Genomic DNA, 22,405 nt, shown 5'->3' with positions numbered 1-22,405 from the left:
CTTTGTTGCCTTAAAGGCATTCTTGACTAATGTCAGCTCATTACTAGCACCACTCTGGAATTATGCAATGGATATGAAATATGAACAGACATCATCTTCCAGATGCCTTCCTACTTTCATTCATTTTCGATAGCTCCTCCTTGATGTGATTTTTTTCTGTAAGTGTATCACAAAAAAAATTCAAGCGATGATTTATGTGGGTGATGCTCATGGTGAGAAGTACTGTATTTGTTAGCAGTACTTGCTCCTATCTGACTGATTTTCTCTAACAAAGAAATTGTTCTTAAGTTCCAAAAACTCAGACTCCAATATTAGAGTTCTTACACTTCACTTCCTAGTATATGAGCTCCTTAGCTGTTTTTACCTTCTAGAGTAAGCTTCAGCTGAACTGTGATCTATGCTATCATAATACAAGACTCAGGAATAATTTTTATGTACTTTGCCTTCGTGTCTGCTGTTCAGAGTGTAGTTATGTATAATGGTACAAAAGTATTCAGTTCCTGTCAAACATAAAACATAAAACTGAGAGACATATAATGTGTCAAGAAAATAAGAGGGCAGTTTGAACTGTTCTCAGAACAGAACAGAAAAACGTACTTACATCACTGAAACTTTTTTTTATTTTTTCAATGTAGTCACCTTGTAGGTTTACTGTGCTTGGTCCAGTGATGTACCAGTGCCTTGATCCCATCTTGAAAATGAGTTTCCTCAAGGCCTGCAAAATAGTTGTCAACTCTGGCTATCAATTCTTTGTTTGAAGTGAATACTTGTCCACCAAGAAAAATTTTCACTTTTGAGAAGAAATGGAAGTTTGACGGAGCCATATCAGATGAATAAGGTGGGTGTAGCAACAGTTTATACCTTAGTTGGTTTAATTTTGCCATGGTGATGGCATGTGTGCAGGTGTGCATTGTCTTGATGGAAGACGACTTTCTTCATTGCTAAACCTGGCCTCTTTTCGCTTATCTTTTGTTACAATTTGTCCAGTTTTTGCCCGGTGGGGAGATAATCGACAAATAGAGTCCACTTCACAACACAGAACACTGATGCCATGACCTCTCCTGCTGAAGGAATTGTCTTTGCTTTCTTTGGTGGCAGAGAATCAGAATGTTTTCACCACTTTGACTGTTGTTTTGTCTCTGGCTTATAGTAGTGCATCCAAGTTTCATTTGTGGTCACAAACCGGCGCAAAAAATCTTGTTCATTTCTCCTAAAATGGGTCAAACATTGTTCTGATATGACCATTCTCATGCGTTTCTGATCCAACATCGAAGAGTTGTGGCATCCATCTTTGCGGGTAATTTTTTGATTTCTAGTTTTTCAGTAAAATTTGATATATCCTTTAAGATGACATCTGGCAAGCATAAGCAATTTCATGCACTTTCAATTGTCAATCCTCCATGACCATTTTGTGCACTTTTGCAATGATTTCTGGAATAATGACACATCTTAGCCAACTATTTCACAGATAATAATCAAGACTCTCTCAACCAAATTTTAATTCGTTTGTCCACTTGGCAACAGTTGAATTTGAAGGTGCAGAGTCCCCAGTGTATTCTGGAAATTAGCATGAATATCCCTTGCTTTCATACTTTTCTTTATGAATCATCGCTCGAATCTCGATTCTTTAAAAAAAAATTTTGTGCTAGTGCTGAACTCTCGTGGTGATTCTGAGAACTTTTCACATAAGCCTCATACTAACATCAATCTTAATTTACAAGTATCTGTATAGGTTTATTACATTACACTTCACAAAGGAATCTTTATCCCCACTTGAAAATTCAGTGACTGAATAATAACATTTTCTCACAGGAATAATGTAATTTACTTTTCAGTAAATCTAGGTCCATACAGTGGAAGTTTTTCCACTCTTAATATGTTATAAATTTCCATAGCCATATAATGAGGAATCTGGAAAAACAGTTGTAATCTGTGGGATGGTAACACAAATTATCCTTGTATCTTGTATTGAACATACCTTGAAAATGGTTTTCTACAAATAATTCTGAATTTTTGTATAAAAATAAAGAGTTCATAAGTATAAATACATGGAACAGGCAAAAATGTAGATCCCTGAACAGTGTTTGCCATGTATCCCTAAGCTTAATATTACACATATTTCAAATAATACATTTCTTGTAATAACATTAACGTATTTGCATTGCTTGCATTCTTCAAGAAGAATATATACTTAGAACAGATTCAAAGTAGCTGTGATAAACAACTTTTCTAGTGTCCATGTCTCTTTCTTAGGGCAATACTATCATTACAAATGCAAGATTGTTTAACTAGTTCGCGGAGTAATTTGCACAAGAATACCAGGGTATTTTTTTCCCCTAGAAATACCCCATTAATTTGACAAGTTCTTGATTTTTACAGGTAATTTGGAAGGTATTTGATTATGAATTTTTAGTTTTATTCTCTGTTGATTGGGTCTTTGCCATGTTTAGTCCATTTAGTAGTGTGTGTGTGTGTGTGTGTGTGTGTGTGTGTGTGTGTGTGTGTGTGTGTGTGTGTGTGTGTGTGTGTGTGGTGTCTATTTTTGATGATGGCCTTAACAGCTGAAATCTGTAATTGTGAGAGTGCTTTCGTTGTGCCTATCTGTGACTCGGCATCTCCACTATATGGTGAGCACCCACTTTCCTTCTCATAACACTGTTACATTCCCTCCTGGATTTTCCATTGTTAGATTCTAACAAGGGATCTCTAAGGGCAAAATATACTTCAGTTGCTGGGAGTTAAGCACTACACTCTCTCGGCACAACATTCTTAAATTATAGATTGCATATTGTTGTAGTTGGGACCATGAGTGGTGGTGATCAAAGTTCAGGCTTCTTCTGCAAACCTATGTCACGAATTATCCAGCACTCAATGAGTGTTCAATAGTACTCTGAGCAATCCGCTGTGAATCTTGTAAGCAATGGAAGTATTAAATGTGATCATAGTGAATTTTTGTTCCATTTGTTGGGAGTTGTCATCACAGATAGCAGCAATAAAAAAAAGTGACAAAGTTTACATAAGGGAATGAGACACAATTTGCAGGATACACACTTCCTTCAAGAGCAAAGCACATATATGTGTGTACTGCAGATGTCACCTGGAACTGGCAGCACTGCAATACCCCCTATGACTTGACCTACATGAACCGTCATGGCTCATGAATTCGACTATAGCATATACAGATAAAACACTATTAATCAGTGTTGATGGAATTATCGTCTGTTTTAATCTTATCTTATGAACACTGAATTATGTGGCAGAGTAGATGGTGATCTAACAGAGTGAAATTGTCATTGATGACATGAAAACCGTTTTACTACAAATAAAAGCAATAAACAATGTTTATCGTAATGTTTACTTCAATCTATGTACAAATCAGTGAGCAGCAAACTGAAAGTTTCCATTTAGTTATTATTAACAGATTGCATGTATGATTCAAATGAAATAAAGAATGAAGGTGCAGAGATGAACCATGGTTTATCAGCAGTGCATAGCTTAATGAAGCAGTACACTGGAATTGATAAGAGATTTTAAGCAATAAACATAGGTACTTACTAATACATGCAAACAGTATGTGCAGATTACGCCAACAATCACAGTTCCTATAGTCCCGACAATGAGTCCAGCATTGTGGAAGGCCATTGGCATGGCCAAGATGCCTGTACCGAGACTGCCTTTTAAGATGTGCACAAGGGTCTCCATATTCCTGTGAAAATATGTTGTCTGGTGGTCAGTAAAACAAAAAATAGTAGAATTTTTAAATTCAGTTTTAGAATTATCATGTAAACGGTGTACAGAAATGTTTTGTTTCCTATTAAAACAGCCATTACTGCAGAACAGTACTACATCTGTTTCAAAACCAACAATACATGGACTTGCGCCACTCATTCAACATTATAATGATGAATACATTTTGAAACATTATCCATGTGAATAAGGCTTTGTTACGTGTTTCTATGCTGCACAGATCAATTTGTATAGGATGAATCGTTGCCTTTCCCTATTTTTTGCATTGAAACATTCTTACATTCTTTTCATGCCATTAACAAAGGTGTAAATGAGTCCCTCAAACTGTTTGAAAGATTGTTAAATAAATAAGGGCGTTTGCCACAAAATAATAAAAATGTAATGGACTTCTGCACTTGTAAACAATTTAAGCAAACAGCTGCTACCCACCACCTTTGGAAGGATTCATATACATTTTATTTCTGGTACCAATATCAGCTACATAACAGCCATCATTTGATGACCCAGTATGCTATATCAGGAGATGTATTTGTGATGATACTGCCTGGTGTTGCAATTATGACATTGCTAAAACTACTGTTTAGAAAGAAACTATAGAAAGAAAATTTGATAGTAATTTACAAAGCAGGTACTGCAGAACAAAAGACTGAATACTTCCTAGAGGGCTTCAAATCCTGTTTTTTCCCTGGAAGAAGATTAAGAAGAGATTAAACAGAGAGAGCTAAATGTATGGATAAAAACTTGTATTAATGTATACTGAGTGAGGAAAAGAGTGCTCTACCTAATTCAGAGTGCAGGCTGTTACTAATAGCTGAAAACCAGCTACCACAGCAAGGGTAAAATCATTATTGTTATAAAAAATGCAAAACAGACGCTATGCACAAAATGTAATAGGCTCTTAAGAATAAAGCAAAAACAATCTGGGATCATTATTTAAAAAAAAAAAACATTTACATAGAAGAAATTGAGTTCCTGTGACAGAAACTAGGACACACTTAAGTCAGTGGTCACAAATTCAGCAATTAATTTCCAACAGTAGCAAAACAGATGGAACCTAATAATAATCAAGCAAATACAGATGCACTGGTTTACTCTGGCAGATTCTGTATATATTTGTACACTATGTGATTGAAATTATCCGGACTCCTCCAAAAACATACGTTTTCATATTAGGTGCATTGTGCTACCACCTGCTGCCAGGTACTCCACATGAGCGTCCTCAGTAGTCATTAGGTATCATGAGAGAGCAGAGTTGGGCACTCCACGGAAGTCACGGACTTTGAACGTCGTCAGGTGATTGGGTCTCACTTGTGTCATGTGTCTGTACACAAGATTATCACACTCCTAAACATCCTTAGGTCCTCTGTTACCGATGTGATAGTGAAGTGGAAATGTGAAGGGACATACACAGCACAAAAGCATAAAGGCTGACCTTGTCTGACTGACAGGTACTGCCAACAGCTGAAGAGGGTTGTAGTGCTTAATATGTAGACAACTATCCAGACAATTGCACAAGAATACCAAACTGCACCAGGTTCCACTGCAAGTACTATGATAGTTAGGTGGGAGGTGAGAAGACTTGGATTTCATGTTCGAGCTGCTGCTCATAAGCCACACGTCAGGCCTGTAAATGCCAAATGATGCCTCACATGGTGTAAGGACAATTGGACAATTGAGCAGTGAAGAAACATTATGTGGAGTGATGAATAATGGTACACAATGTGGCGATCCGATGGCAGGGTGTGGGTATGGTGAATGCCTATTGAACATCATCTGCCAGTGTGTGTAGAGCCAACAGTAAAATTCAGAGGTGGTGGTGTTACAGTGTGATCATGTTTTTCATGGAGGGGGCTTGCACCCCTTTTTGTTTTGCATAGCACTATCGCAGCACAGGCCAACTTTAAATGTTTTAAGCACTTTCTTCCTTCCCAGTGTTTAAGAGTAATTCGGGGATGGCGACTGCATCTTTCAACACGATGGAGCACCTGTTCATAAAGCACGGCCTGTGGCGGAGTGGTTACATGACAATAACATCCCCGTAATGGACTGGCCTGCTCGGAGTCCTGACCTGAATCCTATAGAACACCTTTGGGATGTTTTCGAATGCTGACTTCATGCCAGGTCTCACCGAATCACATCAATACCTTTCCTCAGTGCAGCACTCTGTGAGGAATGGGCTGCCATTCCTCAAGAAACTATCCAGTACCTTATCGAATGTATGCCTGGGAGAGTAGAAGTGGTCACCAAGGCTAAGGGTGGGCCAACACCATATTGAATTCCAGCATTACCGATGGAGGGTGCCATGAAGTTTTTAAGTCATTTTCAGCCAGGTGTCCAGATACTTTTGATCACATAGTGTACATTCATGTATTCATTCATTGTACATTCATTCATTCACATGTCATGTTCAGTAAAGCCTACCATGAATGAGAGATTATAGTGATGAGAAATTAGTGAAGTTATACATTCACAGACAGAAGCAACCACTGTGGCAACTTCTGTAGTGTGCGATGACAACAAATTATGATTAATGACAAAGTTTTCACATTAATGATCATGCAAATCAAAGCCACTCCTCATCCACTGAGTTGCTATTTTATGTCTTTTACTTCATACTAAACATATGAATTTTCACTGATTTCTGTATACTGCAAAAGCTAACAACATGTGCAAATAATCCAGTTAACGTTCATTATACAAATCTTTATATTCTGATAACTGTTGAAGGATTTGCATAGGGTTCTCTCTTACTTCAGTATTGAATATCTGGGGATTTCCAATTTCCAGTGTGATTTATTTATTTATTGAACATCTATTTGATTAAATCATTCATATAGGTTATGCTTATTTTGTACATTATTACAGTTTTTAATGTATGTTACATAACAGTAAAGGTGACTACTGGCAACTTGTTAAGGACTTTTGCACCAAATTACAAAAAAACATTCTGAACCCTAGACAAGGATGCACCATCCTATGGCTAAGAATAATATTCTTACTGCTTGCTTCTTACTTACAGTGAATAAATGCTTTTTTGAGCATAGGTACATTGAGCCTGAAGATTACACCATGGAGAAGTAGTGAGCAAAAATACTCTAGCAGTCACATCTGCAGGTCAACACAGTCAGAGAGATTTTTGGGTCAAATACACTAGTACTGAGGTTTTTGGTTAACTTATACCATGTTGCTTTCACTTAATTTCATTATACATCTCATATCCAGGAACACAAGCCATTTTATCTACTGTGTTTTCATTGATCTCAACATATAGGACATGTAGGTCATTTGTATGTATTTAAAATTGCTGAATATGAGGCTTCGGTTTGCTACAAACCAGTCCTACCTGTAACTGTGTCCTGATAAGACACAAATGGTTGCTTGTGTGTCTCACTGTTGGGACTGTGTTTTAATGAAACCTATCAAAATTAGATGATAGAGAACACTATAAATAGAGACAATGGTTACCCTTTAAGCAAGATCTGGGACCCTGTTTCATCTGACATTAAAAAAACAACAGTCACTGATTTGTCGGGCATAATATATTGACAGTAGTACTCGATGATGATTCTTCATTTTGTCTGTTTTTGTCACTAGGGCACTGTACCTTCACTTGCATCAGATGGCAGCAGCAATGATTTCTGGTGTAAGAGCTGTTAGTCTTCCATGCCCTTCACAGTAAGAATCAGTTCCAGCAAGATTAGCATACAGCATTCTCACCCGAAGACTAGTGTCATGTGGAAATCTCACCTGAAGACAGTTTTCATGTGGAAATATTGTATTCAGATGCTTTCATGATTCAGCTGCAGACCGGAGAAGGATAACATCAGTTAATGTACCAGAAAAGCGCACAAAGTCACTTTTAACATTTTATTTTTGCTAGTATAAGTTTATGATCTATTCAAGTGAAGGCCTTGAAGCAATCATGGGAGATGTCAGTATTGAACTTTTCTTGTTTATATCTATGTTTGGAATATCATATATTTCTTTCTCCTGTAGATACGTCTTTCTGGAAGTCAACTTTATCTACTGTTAAAATGTTACTGCCAGAAAAGACGTTCAGTATTCTGAAAAAAGCTGCCTCTTCAAAATTTTTTAAGAGCACAGGAAGGAGGCATGCTGGTCTACAGTTAGGGAGAGATTATTTGCATATTACACTTTCATAAGGGGTTTTACAATTGCATATTTAATTATTTCAAGCTTAATATGTTGACCCATTTACTTTGTGTGCATGTACAATTCTGTTTCTTCCCATTTGGAACCTTTTTTTACCTTCTTCTTTTCTGCATTCGATCAATTTGAAAGAAATAGCATTGTATATTCACGTAAATTTGTCATTTTGTATTTATGTAATGATTACCTGTGAAGAGTAATTAATATTTGATTACATGTATATTGGTGAGACTTTATGATTACAGGTATGTAGAAGGCCATTGTTTGAAAATGGACCTGATGGTCCAAAACTAGTCACCTCAAAACAATGACTGTTATTGCAACTGTGACAGATATTGGGAGAAAATTTAAAATAAAATTGGTATCTGGGTTGCTGGTCCTACCCTCCATCAGTATGCTGGAACTTTGCAAATTACTTTTTAAAATGTGAATGTTCCTCAGCTGACTTACATAGCTGCCAGTGACTAGTAACTGTTCCCTTATGGCTTAAAAGAATACGGACTGATAGATTAGTTGCTCTGAGAAAAACAACGCTGAGTGAAAGTTGGGAATGTATTATATCAATATGGCAGCTATAGCACATTTTACTGAAGGTAAACACACTTTTTTGAAAATGAAGATATTTGTCTATGTATCAATTTTTAAAAGAATGATGGTGGAGTTAGGTTATGAAACACAAATAACAAAACAGATGTTGCTCCTCCAACTTTGAGTGCTGGTATCTCTTAAGCAATTTCTTTTCCTGATGAATGTGACAGGAAAAGGTTAAAGACATTGGAGAGAAAAACTGCACATAATACATTGTAAGAGGAAAGATTTAACATCTGTACTCATCATTGGACAGAACGGTTTTAGAAAGAATGGGACAACTGAAACAACTGTACGCCAGTTCTTGGAAAAGTTTCTAATAGTAGCTGATAAATATAAAATAAAATTTGGTTTATTTTTAGATCAAATGAAGACATCTGAGGAATGGTCCATGGCTGGTTCAAGTCATTTTACACGATAGGTATCAAAGTGTTGAAATGTCTCACGAAACAGACAGTTTTACTTGACACAGCTTAATGTTAAGTAGAGTGTGCCCTAAGGTTCTATTTTGGATCTTCTGTTGTTCTTGGTCTTATTACACGATTTACCAAAAAATTTAGCAGGGGCAGAGACAACACTTTAGCAGAGGACAACAAGTGTTTTTATCAAGGGATTGGGTGAAACAGATGTACAAATATAAAGTTTAGGGTCAACTATTTAGTTGTAAATGAAAATAAAACCATATGGTTGAATGCCAAACACATAAGAAATAAAGTAAAAAATAACATAAAAGTGAAGTAAGGGAACTGTATTATTGAATAAATGTATTGTACAGAATTTGTTGGAGTATGGTTCTTGGCACTAAACACTGAAGTGACACCAGAAATAGGTAGAGACAGTCAAGTGAAATGACACCAGAAAAATAGGTAGAGACAGTCAAGCGAAATGCTTGTACCAGAAAAGTGTACTGAATCTTCCACAAACTTTGTGGAAATGCTTGGTGTTACAGAAAGATTATGGAAGATGATGTTAACTCAAAGTTTTTATAGCATTGAGGAAGATTTTAATTACCAGCAGAGTTAAAGCTTGTGGAACAGGATTTTTCCTGTAAGCTATTTATCCAGTATTCAAACAAACTCAACCTGCCCTGCCATTGAATACTTACAATTAGTGTAAAGATTCTAAATATTGGTACAAATGTATGAAGAGTAAAGAACACTTATTTTGCAGTTTTCTGAATGTCACAGTGAAAAAAATGTATTAATTGCAACTGCAATTTAATATAAGTGGTATGTAAAGATTCAGTGAAATGTTTATATTCTTATAAATATCTGTAGCTACCAACAGTCAACAGTAAATTCTCCCTTTCTCTCTCCCTACAAATGGTAATTCCTGTATCATGTATGTGATGAAATCCAGTCCAATGACATGAAATCATAGGACTCTGTCAGTATTAACAACAAATTATGTTAACATTTCTTGATAGAGCAAAGAAAAGACATAAAGCTCAGAAGTAAGCTTAGTATTCAGACGGGCACAAAGGACAACAGATAAAAGGAAAAAGTGATACAAGAAGGTCAAGAGTAGGAGCAGGTGCAACTGAATAAAGCAAAAACAATAAAACAAAATTGTCAAAGCAATAAAGAGGTGAGATTACAGAGAAACTGATATATATTAAGCCTGTTTTAGTAAGGGCACATACAAGTTGAAGATTGACTACAAATCTATAAATTCTGAAAGGACTTGTGTTTTGGAAGTAATGGGGTGAGTACTCATGTTACAGGTGGAAAATTCTCTTACAGTTTTAGCAACAGATACTGCATCAAACAATTCAGTGCCCATTTATTCTGACATGGAGCTTAGTATCAGTCAAGTAACTACAGAAGGTACATGAAAAAAATCCAATTCAGCTGGTGCTTTCATATGTCATCCCCCTTCCTGGATATTTCTGCTGTGGCAAGGTGAAAGGATATATGGTGCTAGTGAGTTGTGTATATCAGGTTTTAGGCATTTTTAAGAACAATGACCATATGAAAGAGATGTGCAGCTATTAGTGTCGGAGTTTGAAGTTTGTTACAATAGTTATGTGGCCAGCAGTGAGGGTGATTGGGATTTTAGTGTTAAATTTACATCATTCTTATTTGTTATTGGTTTCTATTGTTAGCTACTGTCACCAGTTAAGTAGTTTCTTTATTTGACTGATAAGTGATGACCAGACAGAACAATGATTCAAACTTAGCGATTAGAAAGCATATCTTGCGTAGTCTCCCCTTCCAAATAAAACACAGCTGATGTGGAATTTGTATAATAATCATGTGCTTCTTCTTAATCAAGCATGAATTTAGCAGTGGTAGCGTAGGAGCAACAAAATGATTGAGTTGTTACACCTGAAAAGAACACAATTAAGAGATGTCCTCTATTAATTTAATCAATATGTGTAAAGAGAAGCTGTGTGTGGAGGGAGGGTGGCACGCTTGCATGTATGCACACACTTGTGTTTTGGTGAGTGAACCACTCTGCAAAAAACACAAATACCAACAAAAGGAAATTTGGACGTAACATGGTTCATTTATTCCACAGATGAAAATTGGAGATACCAATATTTACTATACAGCTGGCTCCAACATGTCATTATGGTATATTACTTGTTTGTTTCCTGGACAAATAATTCTCAGCTGTAAGTGCAAATCAGCATGTAAGACATTTTATTGATCACCATATTTGATCTGTGAATCTTCTACTGCATATCTCATAACTGCTGTTGGGTGTGCTGTCAAAAGGATGGTCCCATTTAGCTGTGACAAACTGATTCTCCTTAGTGAGATATTCTCAGATAATTAAACTACTATCTAGTTGATATGTAACTGCTTCTCACAATCATAATAATTTTACCAGGTTCTGTGTGACCACAACATTAATAACCTATGTGAAGTGAGTGCCTTCTTCTGAAAGAAACTCCATTATCTTGTCCTCAGTAAATATATCAGGAGCAACTGAATTAAAGACGTTTGCTTAGAAGCAGGTATAGGTGGGCTACAGAACAGGAAATGGATGCATATAACTGAGCAGTAGGCTTTAGTATTGTTTGTGAATGAGAGATGATGGCATATATACCACGGACCACATTTCATTACCTCCGAACAGCTCAGATTTTTCTATGACAGAAAAGTGTGAAATGGGCCCTGCACGTCCAGTAGGCCATATGAGAGGCTGCTTGATAAAATAAACAGTGATTGTCATGCACACTGCCGAAGTTGCATAATACAGAAATGCTTGCAGCCATATGACATTTATTCATTTATTTATTCCTCATACAAGTATATTTTTACCAACTATCTGGACAGTACCATGTTGCAAGAGGAGTGCATTGGCCCATGTGGTTTTCTACTTGTCAGTTTAGGTGCCCTTTATCAATGTTTTTTGGCATCTGATGGTGGTGTTCCTGTGCCCATGCTAATCTCTGTAGTTTGTGTTGAGCTATGGGCAGAGATACTGTAGTGGGGCAGCGGTTTTGTAAACTAATGAAGAGGAGATTCAGGTTGGCATGTCTGCTCACCTTTTGTTGTTGCTCAGGAGTGAGCTGGCAAGTGATTCTCTGCACTGTGGTCTGACTAACCACATGGTCAATGGCAATTGTTATTAGTTAGGCATGAGACTCCATTCTGGCAGTGGCGGGTGACCACATGGTCACTGAAATGGAATATCCCATCCAGCGGGCATGGCAAGATCTGGCCACGATGAAAAGCATTGAAACTGCAATTTTTGTTCATCCTGCACTATAATGCCACACTGACAGCCAGTACAAGGACTGGTGAATGCTAATCATCTAATGCATTGAATTATTCTGTTTTTCATGCTTGCAGAAGGGCTCTTGCTCTCCAAAACAGCAGCTATGTACCAATTTGTGAATGAAAAGGATATTAGTGTGCAACAAATGGATTATTTCAAACACCTATAAACTAACTAATTACATATTCTTCTGTTCTCCATGCAAATGATCTACAGGAAAGAACAGGAGGATCCCGTTAAAGTCATAGGCATTCAAGTACTCACGTCGTAGGAGCATCAAGCTTTCGATGGTCATGAGGATTGTACTCCTGGTGCTCAGCTGCATCGGTCTTGGCATGTGGTTGCTCTTTGGAGATGTTGTTCGGATGTCCAGTTATTGTGAACACTCCATCTCGGCTGCTTGAGTCATCACTCGGTGAGCCCAATTCCACATCGTGCATGGCACTGTCGCCATTAGGTTGTCCAGGTGGCCGGGAAACGGACCATTCCCTGAAATTTAATATTTCACATAATCTTATGTGCAGTTCAACTACTATTGCAGTAACTAAGGATACGTACAATGTTGTGACAAAAGAAAATATTGTTGCTATGTGAAGTATCCCTCGTAACATACCTGAATCGAATCTACATGACAGACTAACACCTGTTGATCTGGCACATTGGCAAGATTGATTATGGCTTTCAGGTGATTTCTTGCGCTCTTTTAGGAAAATGCTGGGTGGTTCCCAGTCTCCACGTAAGAAATTATGATTCACAATCAATTAACACACAGGACAAAATTTACAATTCACAGGCTGACAGCATGCATGAGTTTCCCTCCTTAGGTTAGTAAGCGACCGTGGTGGCAGGAAGGGCAACTGGCAACAAAACTAAATAAAATTAAATTTGGCAAATATAAAAGCCAGCAGACACTGTACGTAGCAATAAATGTTAGAACAGAGGGATCGCAGTATCTCTGATGTATTTTGCTCCAGATATTGCTTTGATACACTTGACTCTTGTACCCATCTGTTGTCAAAGAAATGAGCCAGAGAACTGTAAAGACAAAATGCGTTCACCAGATAGACTGTCTTCAGGCAGAAATGAAAAGTATCCTCTGTTTCACGGGGTAGCCCCGGCATCAGTTTGAGAACATTTTCCACTCAAGTGATTTATCAATTGTGGAGCCTCCCTTCTGCCCACTTTCCCCTTGTAACTTTCACTCGTGCCAGTTTTCTCTACTAATTGTAATACACACTGTATACAAATCTTGCAATTAGGTGCCCTGTCACACCTCTCAACTTTGTTCCCCCCAAGCACCTGCTACTGATTGTGAAACCTCCTGTATAGACTTCAGTCGTGGCACCTCTGCATTTGCTTTCGGCTTGGTGCCACAACAGTGACTTGTGTCTTAAACTGGCCCTTGAGTATGTCCCTACCTGAGGTTAAACAAATCTAAAATGAAAGTTAGAAGATGAATTCTCGAACACTGAAACTGGTGAAGACGCAATGGAAGAAGACAGGAAGCAAGTATACATAAGAATGTTGACACGAAGGAAATGAGGAAGCAAGAATACAGCAGATCACATTAGGACCATATGGATGCCAACGAGAAGACAACTTACCTTTAGAGCAATGGTGATGTCAGATATTGGCACAGAAATAATATATAGACACACACAGGGTATTCAGTTGACATTCGAAGCTCATATGTACTCATCTAATGCATCTGACTACGGAAAATTTTGGTTGCTCACTTGCAATTTTTCGTATTTGTACGTGGGCTTATTCTTTGCCATTTGTAAGGGCGCTAATATTGTTTACATACTTGCCGATGGGACATTTCTCTTAATTGACGTATTTACGCTACCCGGTACTTGCACAATTACTGTTTTTTTTCCATTGAAAATGATGCTATAATGCTTTGAAACGAGTTTGCGAAACAAATACATGTAGGAGCTACAAGGTGATATTACTTTTCCTCGTATAAAGCGAGAATCTTTACAAGAACTGTAGGTCGGACAAGACCATTGCTTTGAAGGAAATTTTCTTGTCCTCAATTGCCTCCATTGTCCATTGGTGTTACATCCAGTTTATCTCCTCTACACCTCCGAACACCCACTAAACTACGACAGTACTCGTAAGAAAAAACAAACCTTATTGTCGCCAAAGCGTCTTTCGTGAGACGCAGATACTACCAAGGAAACACGGCACAATACAGTTTTCATGCGGCCCGTCATTCTCACCCACATTTTATAATTATATGCGTTTAGCATCTAACAATCGAATCCAAAAACGTCAACTAACGGTAAGAGCTTAGGAGAGTAATATTCCTCCTCAGGAACAAACAAAACCACAGGCAGTAATATTTCAAGAAGTGCTTAATTTTTGTTGACTTTCTTGAATTCGGCCTTGAGCTAAGTAAAGTACATCAAGGGACAGCGTGGTTAGAGGAAATGAGAGGGGGAATGTTTCATTGTTTGTCTTCAGTGCTGAGAAATCAACGCGTGTGCGCGACTCCTACCGCTCGGCAGATAGGGTACTGAGTTTGATGCGGAAGCAACATGGATTCGTGAATGTGCATTATAGAAGCGGCCATATGCAAGTACGGCACTAAAAAAATCTTTGCAAACTAAGACGACGCTCGGCGCGGTTTCTGCTGGGAGCGACCGTAAAAATAAATTTATATACGGCCGCTCCCATCAGCCATCACACCGAGTGTCACCTTAATTTGCACGGACTTGTTGGAGGGATTATGAAATTAAACTAAGGTGGTTGTAGCAAAACGCAGTTAGCAGAAAAAAATTACATTCAAAAGTCCCGTGCCAGCCGGAGTGGCCGAACAGTTCTAGGCGCAACAGTCCTTAGGTTAGTTAGGTTTAAGTAGTTGTAAGCTCTAGGTGACCGATGACCTCAAACGTTAAGTCCCATTGTGCTCAGAGCCATTTGAACTATTTTTTGAAAAGGCCTGTAAACATTTGAGACTGTTAATTAGATCTGATATTGTCAGAAAATGAGAAACCGATCAAATATAAATTTCTTTATTTTTTTGTATGTACATTTTATAACTGAATGCAATCTCATTACGCATTGTTTTGAAATATGTGTTTTTACATTGCTGTTTATTAAGTATTATGTTAAAAGTGTTACATATACGGCGCTTCAGTCTGGAACCGCGCGACCGCTATGTTCGCAGGTTCAAATCCTGCCTCTGGTATGGATGTGTGTGATGTCCTTAGGTTAGTTAGGTTTAAGTAGTTCTAAGTTCTACGGGATTGATGACCTCAGATGTTAAGACCCATAGTGCTCAGAGCCATTTGTTACATATACGGACACGATCCTAGCTACACAGAAAATGCAGAGTTTTCACTTTCCGTAAATGATCTTAGGATGGTTGCTTAGTCAACTAAACGAATCATAACATTCAAATTTTTACAATGTATACATTGTAGATAGTTAAAAAATTAAAAGATTTTTTAATTTTAAGAAATTTGTGATTGTGTCTCCTATGGCAAATGCATTAAAAATCAGTACAGTTACTGTTATTAATCATGCAATAATCCGCTCATAAAGATGATACACCAACACTTCGTCACCCAATAAGACTGTCACAACTTTGGGGTCGCTGAGGATGGCAGCAATGTGAAACAGAAGGGTCGACAAGATATATTTGTGAATGGTGCAGAATTTTAACGAGGCCGGCCACGGCGGGTTCAGGGAGTTTCACCTGCCTCGAGATGACTGAATGTTTGTGTTGTCATCGTTTCATCATCATTCATGAAAGGGCGAGATTGGACTGAGCAAGGTTGGGAATTTGTACGGGCGCTGATAACCGCAGTTGAGCGCCCCACAAGCCAAACATCATCATCGAGGCCGGCAGTAAATTACGGCTCTCTTCCTGTAACTAGTCTATTGGGATCTTATAATATACTAATTTATGTAGGTTATCAATTACTAATAAAATTGGTATATAGGATGATTCACGAAGATATGCAATTTTTTTGTAATACGTTATTCTACAAGTAAAACTAAAGAAAAAAGTTCATATAAACATAGGTCCGCAAATATTGAGCTACGGATTTACGGCTAATAAAAGATTTTGCCTTAAATTTAGGAACATTGATAATACGAAGCCATCGCAAAACTGTACGAGATTAAAGTAAAGCTCGATTTCCATTTATTTTCCTGTTATTGATCTGATGAATGTCCCAGAAGTGTACCTGCAGTAATTTTCCAGTTATGGTAAATCGCTGCTGGGAACTGTGTAGCACTGTAGCATATGGATTTGCTTCAGACCACACGTGCTCGTTCAAATGCTTCAAATGGCTCTGAGCACTATGGGACTTAACTTATAAGGTCATCAGTCCCCTTGAACTTAGAACTACTTAAACCTAACTAACCTAAGGACATCACACACATCCATGCCCGCGGCAGGATTCGAAACTGCGACCGTAGCGGTCGCGCAGTTCCAGACTGTAGCGTCTAGAACCGCTCGGCCACCGCGGCCGGCCTTGCTCGTTATGTAGTTCATACCATTTCGAGTAAACTGTACGTCATCAATAAATAAAATGCATTTATGTACCTGCCGATCAGTATTTAACCAGTTGCACAACTCCAAGCCAAGGGCAGGATCTCCTGGACGTAAATGATGCACTTTTTGTTTATGGTAAGGATACATATTACTGTGTTTCAGTGTACATCAAACCTTAGATTGTGAAATGCTTAATCGTTGAGATATACGTCGTGTACTATTACCCGGATTACCTTGAATAGCATTCATAATATCCTCATCATCGTTTTCATGTACAGAACGCTCGTACCGATGATGAACGCTAGGTAAAGAACCTGTCACCCGTAACATTCGTAATACTCCTCTAACGGTTCGTGCATTCGGAAGCCTCCGAGTTCGATAAAGTACGCGGTTTTCCTTAACTGCAGCCGTAGCATCATCATCATCACATTTGCCATAAGTAAACACCACATCGGCGTATTCCTCTCCCGCAAATTTGAAAGGCATCCCTACTTCATAAATAACCTTGTAAACTGTAATAGTTACTATGTAGTTTCACTTAAATACACTGCTGTTATTATGATCTTGTAGCAGTGATATTTTTCATGTATGGTGCAAAGTGAGATAAAAAGTGCGCGAGAGTTTTTTTTTTTGGTCATGTGTTGTTTTTTATCTTTGCCGTAAGACTATAGGATCTCCTAGTTTTTGTTACTTCTCTGTGGTTTTTTAGTTTCTTCTCATCGTGAGTTTTCACGAATAAATATTTTTTCGTTAACTCATTATACCGAACGGCTATGCAGTTATTTGTTGTAGGCAAGTCGCCTACAATCTTTCACTGAACAATATAGAAAACTAACTTGCTTCAAGGTTAGGAAACGAGTGAAACAACTCACTAACGGTTGCCAACAATGACATAAACGTTACAACATTCTTAACGAAAAATAAACAAATGTATAATAATCTTTGCTTCTGTGGGTGTTCTGGAAAACTACTGCAGATACACGTCTGGGACATGTTTTATTAGATTCACCACACCACCACCACCACTAACAACAACAAAAATGGAAATCGTGCTTTCCTTTAGACTGTAACTTCGTAACTAAGCATTTGCGGACCTATGTTTATATGAACTTTTTATTCAGTTTTACTTGTAGAATAACATACTAAAATATTTGCATATCTTCGTGTATCATCCTGTATATGCGGCCCGATGAGTCGCTGCACTGTATCAGTATTGGCTTTTGAGCAAAAAAAGTTTGACGACCACTGCTCTAGACCATTCAAAACTCACCCTAAACGTCCGCTGCAAGCGTCTTTATCCGCTCCCATATGCGAATTATCGCAGTACGTCATTTGATTATGAAGAGTTCGTAATAGCAAATCCAGTGTCCACGTCCAGTGAATCTTCAGGATAGCATATGCATGTTTACCGAGAAATTCCTTAAATTTACTGACACAGTTACACAATTTGTTACAGAAATACAGAAACTGGTACTACGCAAGCAGGTAAACTTCAGCATATGTCGTACAAGGCACGTTGAATGACGTAAACAGACAAACACACACATAGCCTTTTTTCTGGAAGATTTCCATGGATTTAACGTACCTGCAGGAACTGGAAATCATCTATGTGTCTCTCTCTCTCCCTCTTTCTCTCTCTCTCTCTCTCTCTCTCTCTCTCTCTCTCTCTCTCTCTCTCACACACACACACACACACACACACACACACACACGCACACACATACTGGACTAACATTTTTTCTGGAGGTTTCCCTTGGTTTAAACGCAAATGCAGGAACTGGAAGTTCGTTAGTTCCTTCCTTCCTCTGTCTCAGATTAAATTTCACATTAATATGCTATCCGATTTATATTAGCAACTAACGGGAGTAAGCCGTCTCTCTGCCCCCCCTCTCTCTCTCTCTCCCTCTCTCTCTCTCTCTCTCTCTCACACACACACACACACACAAACAGCGGGCCGATGTAGTCGAGCGGTTCTAGGCGCTACAGTCTGGAACCGCGCGACCGCTACGGTCGCAGGTTCGAATCCTGCCTCGGGCATTGATGTGTGTGATGTCCTTAGGTTAGTTACGTTTCAGTAATTCTAAGTTCTAGGGGACTGATGACCTCGGAACTTAAGTCCCATAGTGCTCAGAGCCATCTTTTGAGCACACACACACTCACTCACACACACACACACACACACACACACACACACACACACACAAGGGAAGCATAATCTTATGTGGAGGTTTCCCTTGGTTTGCACGCAAATGAAGGAACAAGAAATTCCTTCCTAACATTCCAGATTGAAAACCCTTCAGCCTCAGCCCCTGGTGTTCCGGATGCATCTGAGGGTATCCTGCTATCTTGGAGAGGGAATGAGGACTGAAAAAAACTATGTCGTGCTGCTGGGTATCTTCGTTTGTTTATAAATTAATAGTAGCTTGATAACGTTGTATGTTGAAATGGGACTACCTTCCCACTCCTATCTGAAATTCCATCCTCATGTCAACATCCTCTGAAGAGGCCATTTTAGCTCGAAGTTTTAACTTTCTGATCTTTATACCGCTATGTCAATATCAATTACTATTGATGAGTTTACTATCTCAGATTAAATTTCACATTAATGTGCTATCCGATTTACATTAACAACTACGGTCTACGGGGAGTACCCCGTTTGTTAATAATCCAGCTTTGAAATTTCGTTTTATAAATTATAGAGCACAGCAATCAGTCGTCCTTTTATGCAGAGGGCGCCATACAGCCAATCGATATGTTCTTCACACAGCCTATCTTCATTATACAGTAGTATCCAAAGAACTATGACTGACATGCATTGAGGCCATAAAATAGTGATATGTAATCTAATGTATAAGCCATATGGGTTATGCCACGAGTTGTAACTTTTTATAGTATCGCCTGACCATGCACTTCTTCTATTTTTTAGCACTGATAATGGCTAGGCACTAGCCGAAATCTGGATTTGCCAAATAAAACCTGCGAAAAAGGACGGCTGAGTCGGTGGGTGCATTCATGTTCTTAATGGAAGGTAAACTGTTCAAATATCGTAATATGAACTGTGGAGTCATGTTGCACCATATATTCTTGAAAATTTACCTCTCCCTTAGTTCTGAAAAGCTACGATGTTCATTCATTATACACATATAAAATAATAGCTCTACTTGAGAGCAAACCGAAATACTGTAAATAATATTTTATTCAAAGTGATTTGTTTATAATTAAATAAATGTAATTTAAATTGTTGTATTGTAAATTCATTGAAATTGTATACGATATTAAGTAAACTTTTCCAAATTGAATAACAGAATATGTGGCCCATTTTTTGATGTATATAACCAAAATCATCTCATGACTTACGGTAAGTACTTTGTAAATCTTACATTCAACAATGTATTCGATTGATTTGTTTTATATAAAAGGAAGTGGCGCATGAACAACGAGGTGGATCGCTGTTATTGTCATTCGGGGGCTGTTTATGTCAGAGTATATCGGAGGTTGTCAGACGGCCAATCATATTCCACCTATGTAGTTGATAATCAGTCACAACGAATGACAAGAAAAGTGTTATACTCTGTGTTTTATTTAAAATAATAGCGACGCGGTATTTAAGGACTTTCTGAAGATAGCAAAGGTGAGTATTTCATCGTATGGAACAGCTAAGCTTTTATGTGAAAATTCATTAACTGTGACTGAAATTTTCTAGTTTCACTCGTCTTCTTACTTGTGATGGGTAGAGGCCCTGATTATTAAGTTGCTCCGATAGTATAATTGTGAATTCACTATTACCACTGTCCAACTATAGTTAGAACTTGAGAAACTGTATATTTTTTCTCACTCAGTATCAGTGGTAATTAAAAAGCTTCCCTTCTCTCACATTTAAGGGTGGCATCTGAACGCACGCACACACACACACACACACACACACACACACACACACACACACACAGGCTTTCTCTCAGTATAGTGTGTATTCATCTGCTTGTCTCTTAAAATATATTCTGTCTTATCTATACTGTGCGGCTGGTTCCGGCAGAGGTTCGAGTCCTCCCTCGGGCATGGGTGTTTGTGTTTGTCCTTAGGATAATGTAGGTTAAGTAGTGTGTAAGCTTAGGGACTGATGACCTTAGCAGTGAAATCCCATAAGATTTCACACACATTTGAACATATTTTTTGGTCTTACCTATGATTATCAAAACCGAGATTAGTCAACCCCAGGCACTCGACATTGTTCTGCTCCTTCGTCAGGTTGGTTTTCTCTAGACGTGGCATCTTTATCTGAAACACAAAGAACAAACCGTGAGACAGGTTAACAACTTGTTCTGAGGATCGCGTTACATTGCCATTTGTAGATGTCACGGAAAATTGTGTTGTTGTTGTTTTTTTTAATGAAATGACATACTGAAATGCCAAGATCCGGGCTTATAATAACATTCGTAAGTCGTCTGAAACACATTAAATGTAAGGATTTCTACAGAAAAGATGTCACACATGAACCAGTTAACTCTTTGATTCACGAGACTTACGAGTCCTCTAAATGATCAACTATACATTTAAATTATCTGAGGTGAAAATAATGATATTGCAGATTTCCGTTGAGAAGGTATTAAGGAAAGGTTACAGCACTTCTAGTCAGCGAGAAACGAACGCTTACTGACAAGGTGCAACGCCTGTAACATTTAATAGTTTCGCACTTCCATCACTACTTTGTCCATAGCAAATCATTTCTTTTCTGTATGCACAGTGAACACGATGCTGGGAGTTACTTGACGGAGGGTTCTTGTTGCCGTAAGTTCCTAATCCTGTAGCCAGCTCTTTGACCTACTGGACAGCGTTAGGGCGCAAATCGCATGCTTGTGAGCCGGGCATAGTCGCATCTGCGCATCAAATTAACGAACACGGATCTGGCACGGTTCAGTCTAAGCGTGATTGCCAGCTGATTTCCTATAAGCGTTCACGCGAATATTTTGCCGTTTTCCACTTTTGCCTTAAGTAACTTACACTTTATTAAACGGCAGGCAAAGGAACGAACATAGACACAATTAGAAACTCGTTACGACAACACAGAGAGATATGCAGGTAATCAGTGCCTGGTAGAACTTTGTTGGCTGACCGTAAACGTGAATAAATTAGTAATGAATTACATTAGTAACGCGTGTAAATAGAGGTGAATGGTTTGACTATGCGATCGGCGATAAGTTACTGGAATTGACGTATGTGGGAGCCTCTTTTTGGATTGACTTGGGATGAAATGGCTACATTCGCTGCCCGACAAGAAAAAAAAAAAAAACACCCAGAAGATATGGTCGGAAATCAACGTACGAGGGGCGTTTGAAAGGTCCGTGCAAAAATAAAAAAAATACTTCCTTGTTTGGGGTAACTTTTTATTTTTCGACATAGTCTCCTTGTAGACTTATACACTTCGTTCAACGCTGTTCTAATTTATTGATCCCTTCCGAATAATAGGAATTGTTCAAGTCTGCAAAATAGCTATAGTTGCTGCAACCATCTCCTCGTTTGAATAAACTCTTTAGTCCCACCAGCCATTTCTTCAAATAAAAATAGTAGTCCGAGGGAGCCAAGTCTGGAGAATAGAGGGGATTTGAAACGAGTTGGAATCCTATTTCCAACAATTGTGCTGAGGTGTGTGATGTTGCATTGTCG

The 22,405-nt window shown here is 38.3% G+C and overlaps 1 protein-coding gene across 4 annotated transcripts in view; it reads right to left on the bottom strand.

Annotated features, from left to right (window-relative positions):
* LOC126365925 (proton-coupled amino acid transporter-like protein CG1139) overlaps nt 1-22,405 on the bottom strand; it is a 307,054-nt gene that overhangs the window by 44,703 nt on the left and 239,946 nt on the right. For all 4 annotated transcript variants that reach the window (XM_050008680.1, XM_050008681.1, XM_050008679.1 and 1 more), the window contains exons 2-4: nt 20,925-21,019; nt 12,499-12,723; nt 3,556-3,706 (exon numbers count right to left, since the gene is read on the bottom strand). In XM_050008680.1, the coding sequence (XP_049864637.1) occupies nt 3,556-3,706; nt 12,499-12,723; nt 20,925-21,019 (471 nt within the window). The remainder of the gene's footprint in view (nt 1-3,555; nt 3,707-12,498; nt 12,724-20,924; nt 21,020-22,405) is intronic.

The sequence above is a fragment of the Schistocerca gregaria genome, chromosome 4, assembly GCF_023897955.1.
Source record: "Schistocerca gregaria isolate iqSchGreg1 chromosome 4, iqSchGreg1.2, whole genome shotgun sequence".
In the NCBI taxonomy this organism is placed as follows: domain Eukaryota; kingdom Metazoa; phylum Arthropoda; class Insecta; order Orthoptera; family Acrididae; genus Schistocerca; species Schistocerca gregaria.
The sequence above is the reverse complement of the archived record's forward strand: the minus strand, read 5'-3'. Positions and strand labels throughout refer to the sequence as shown.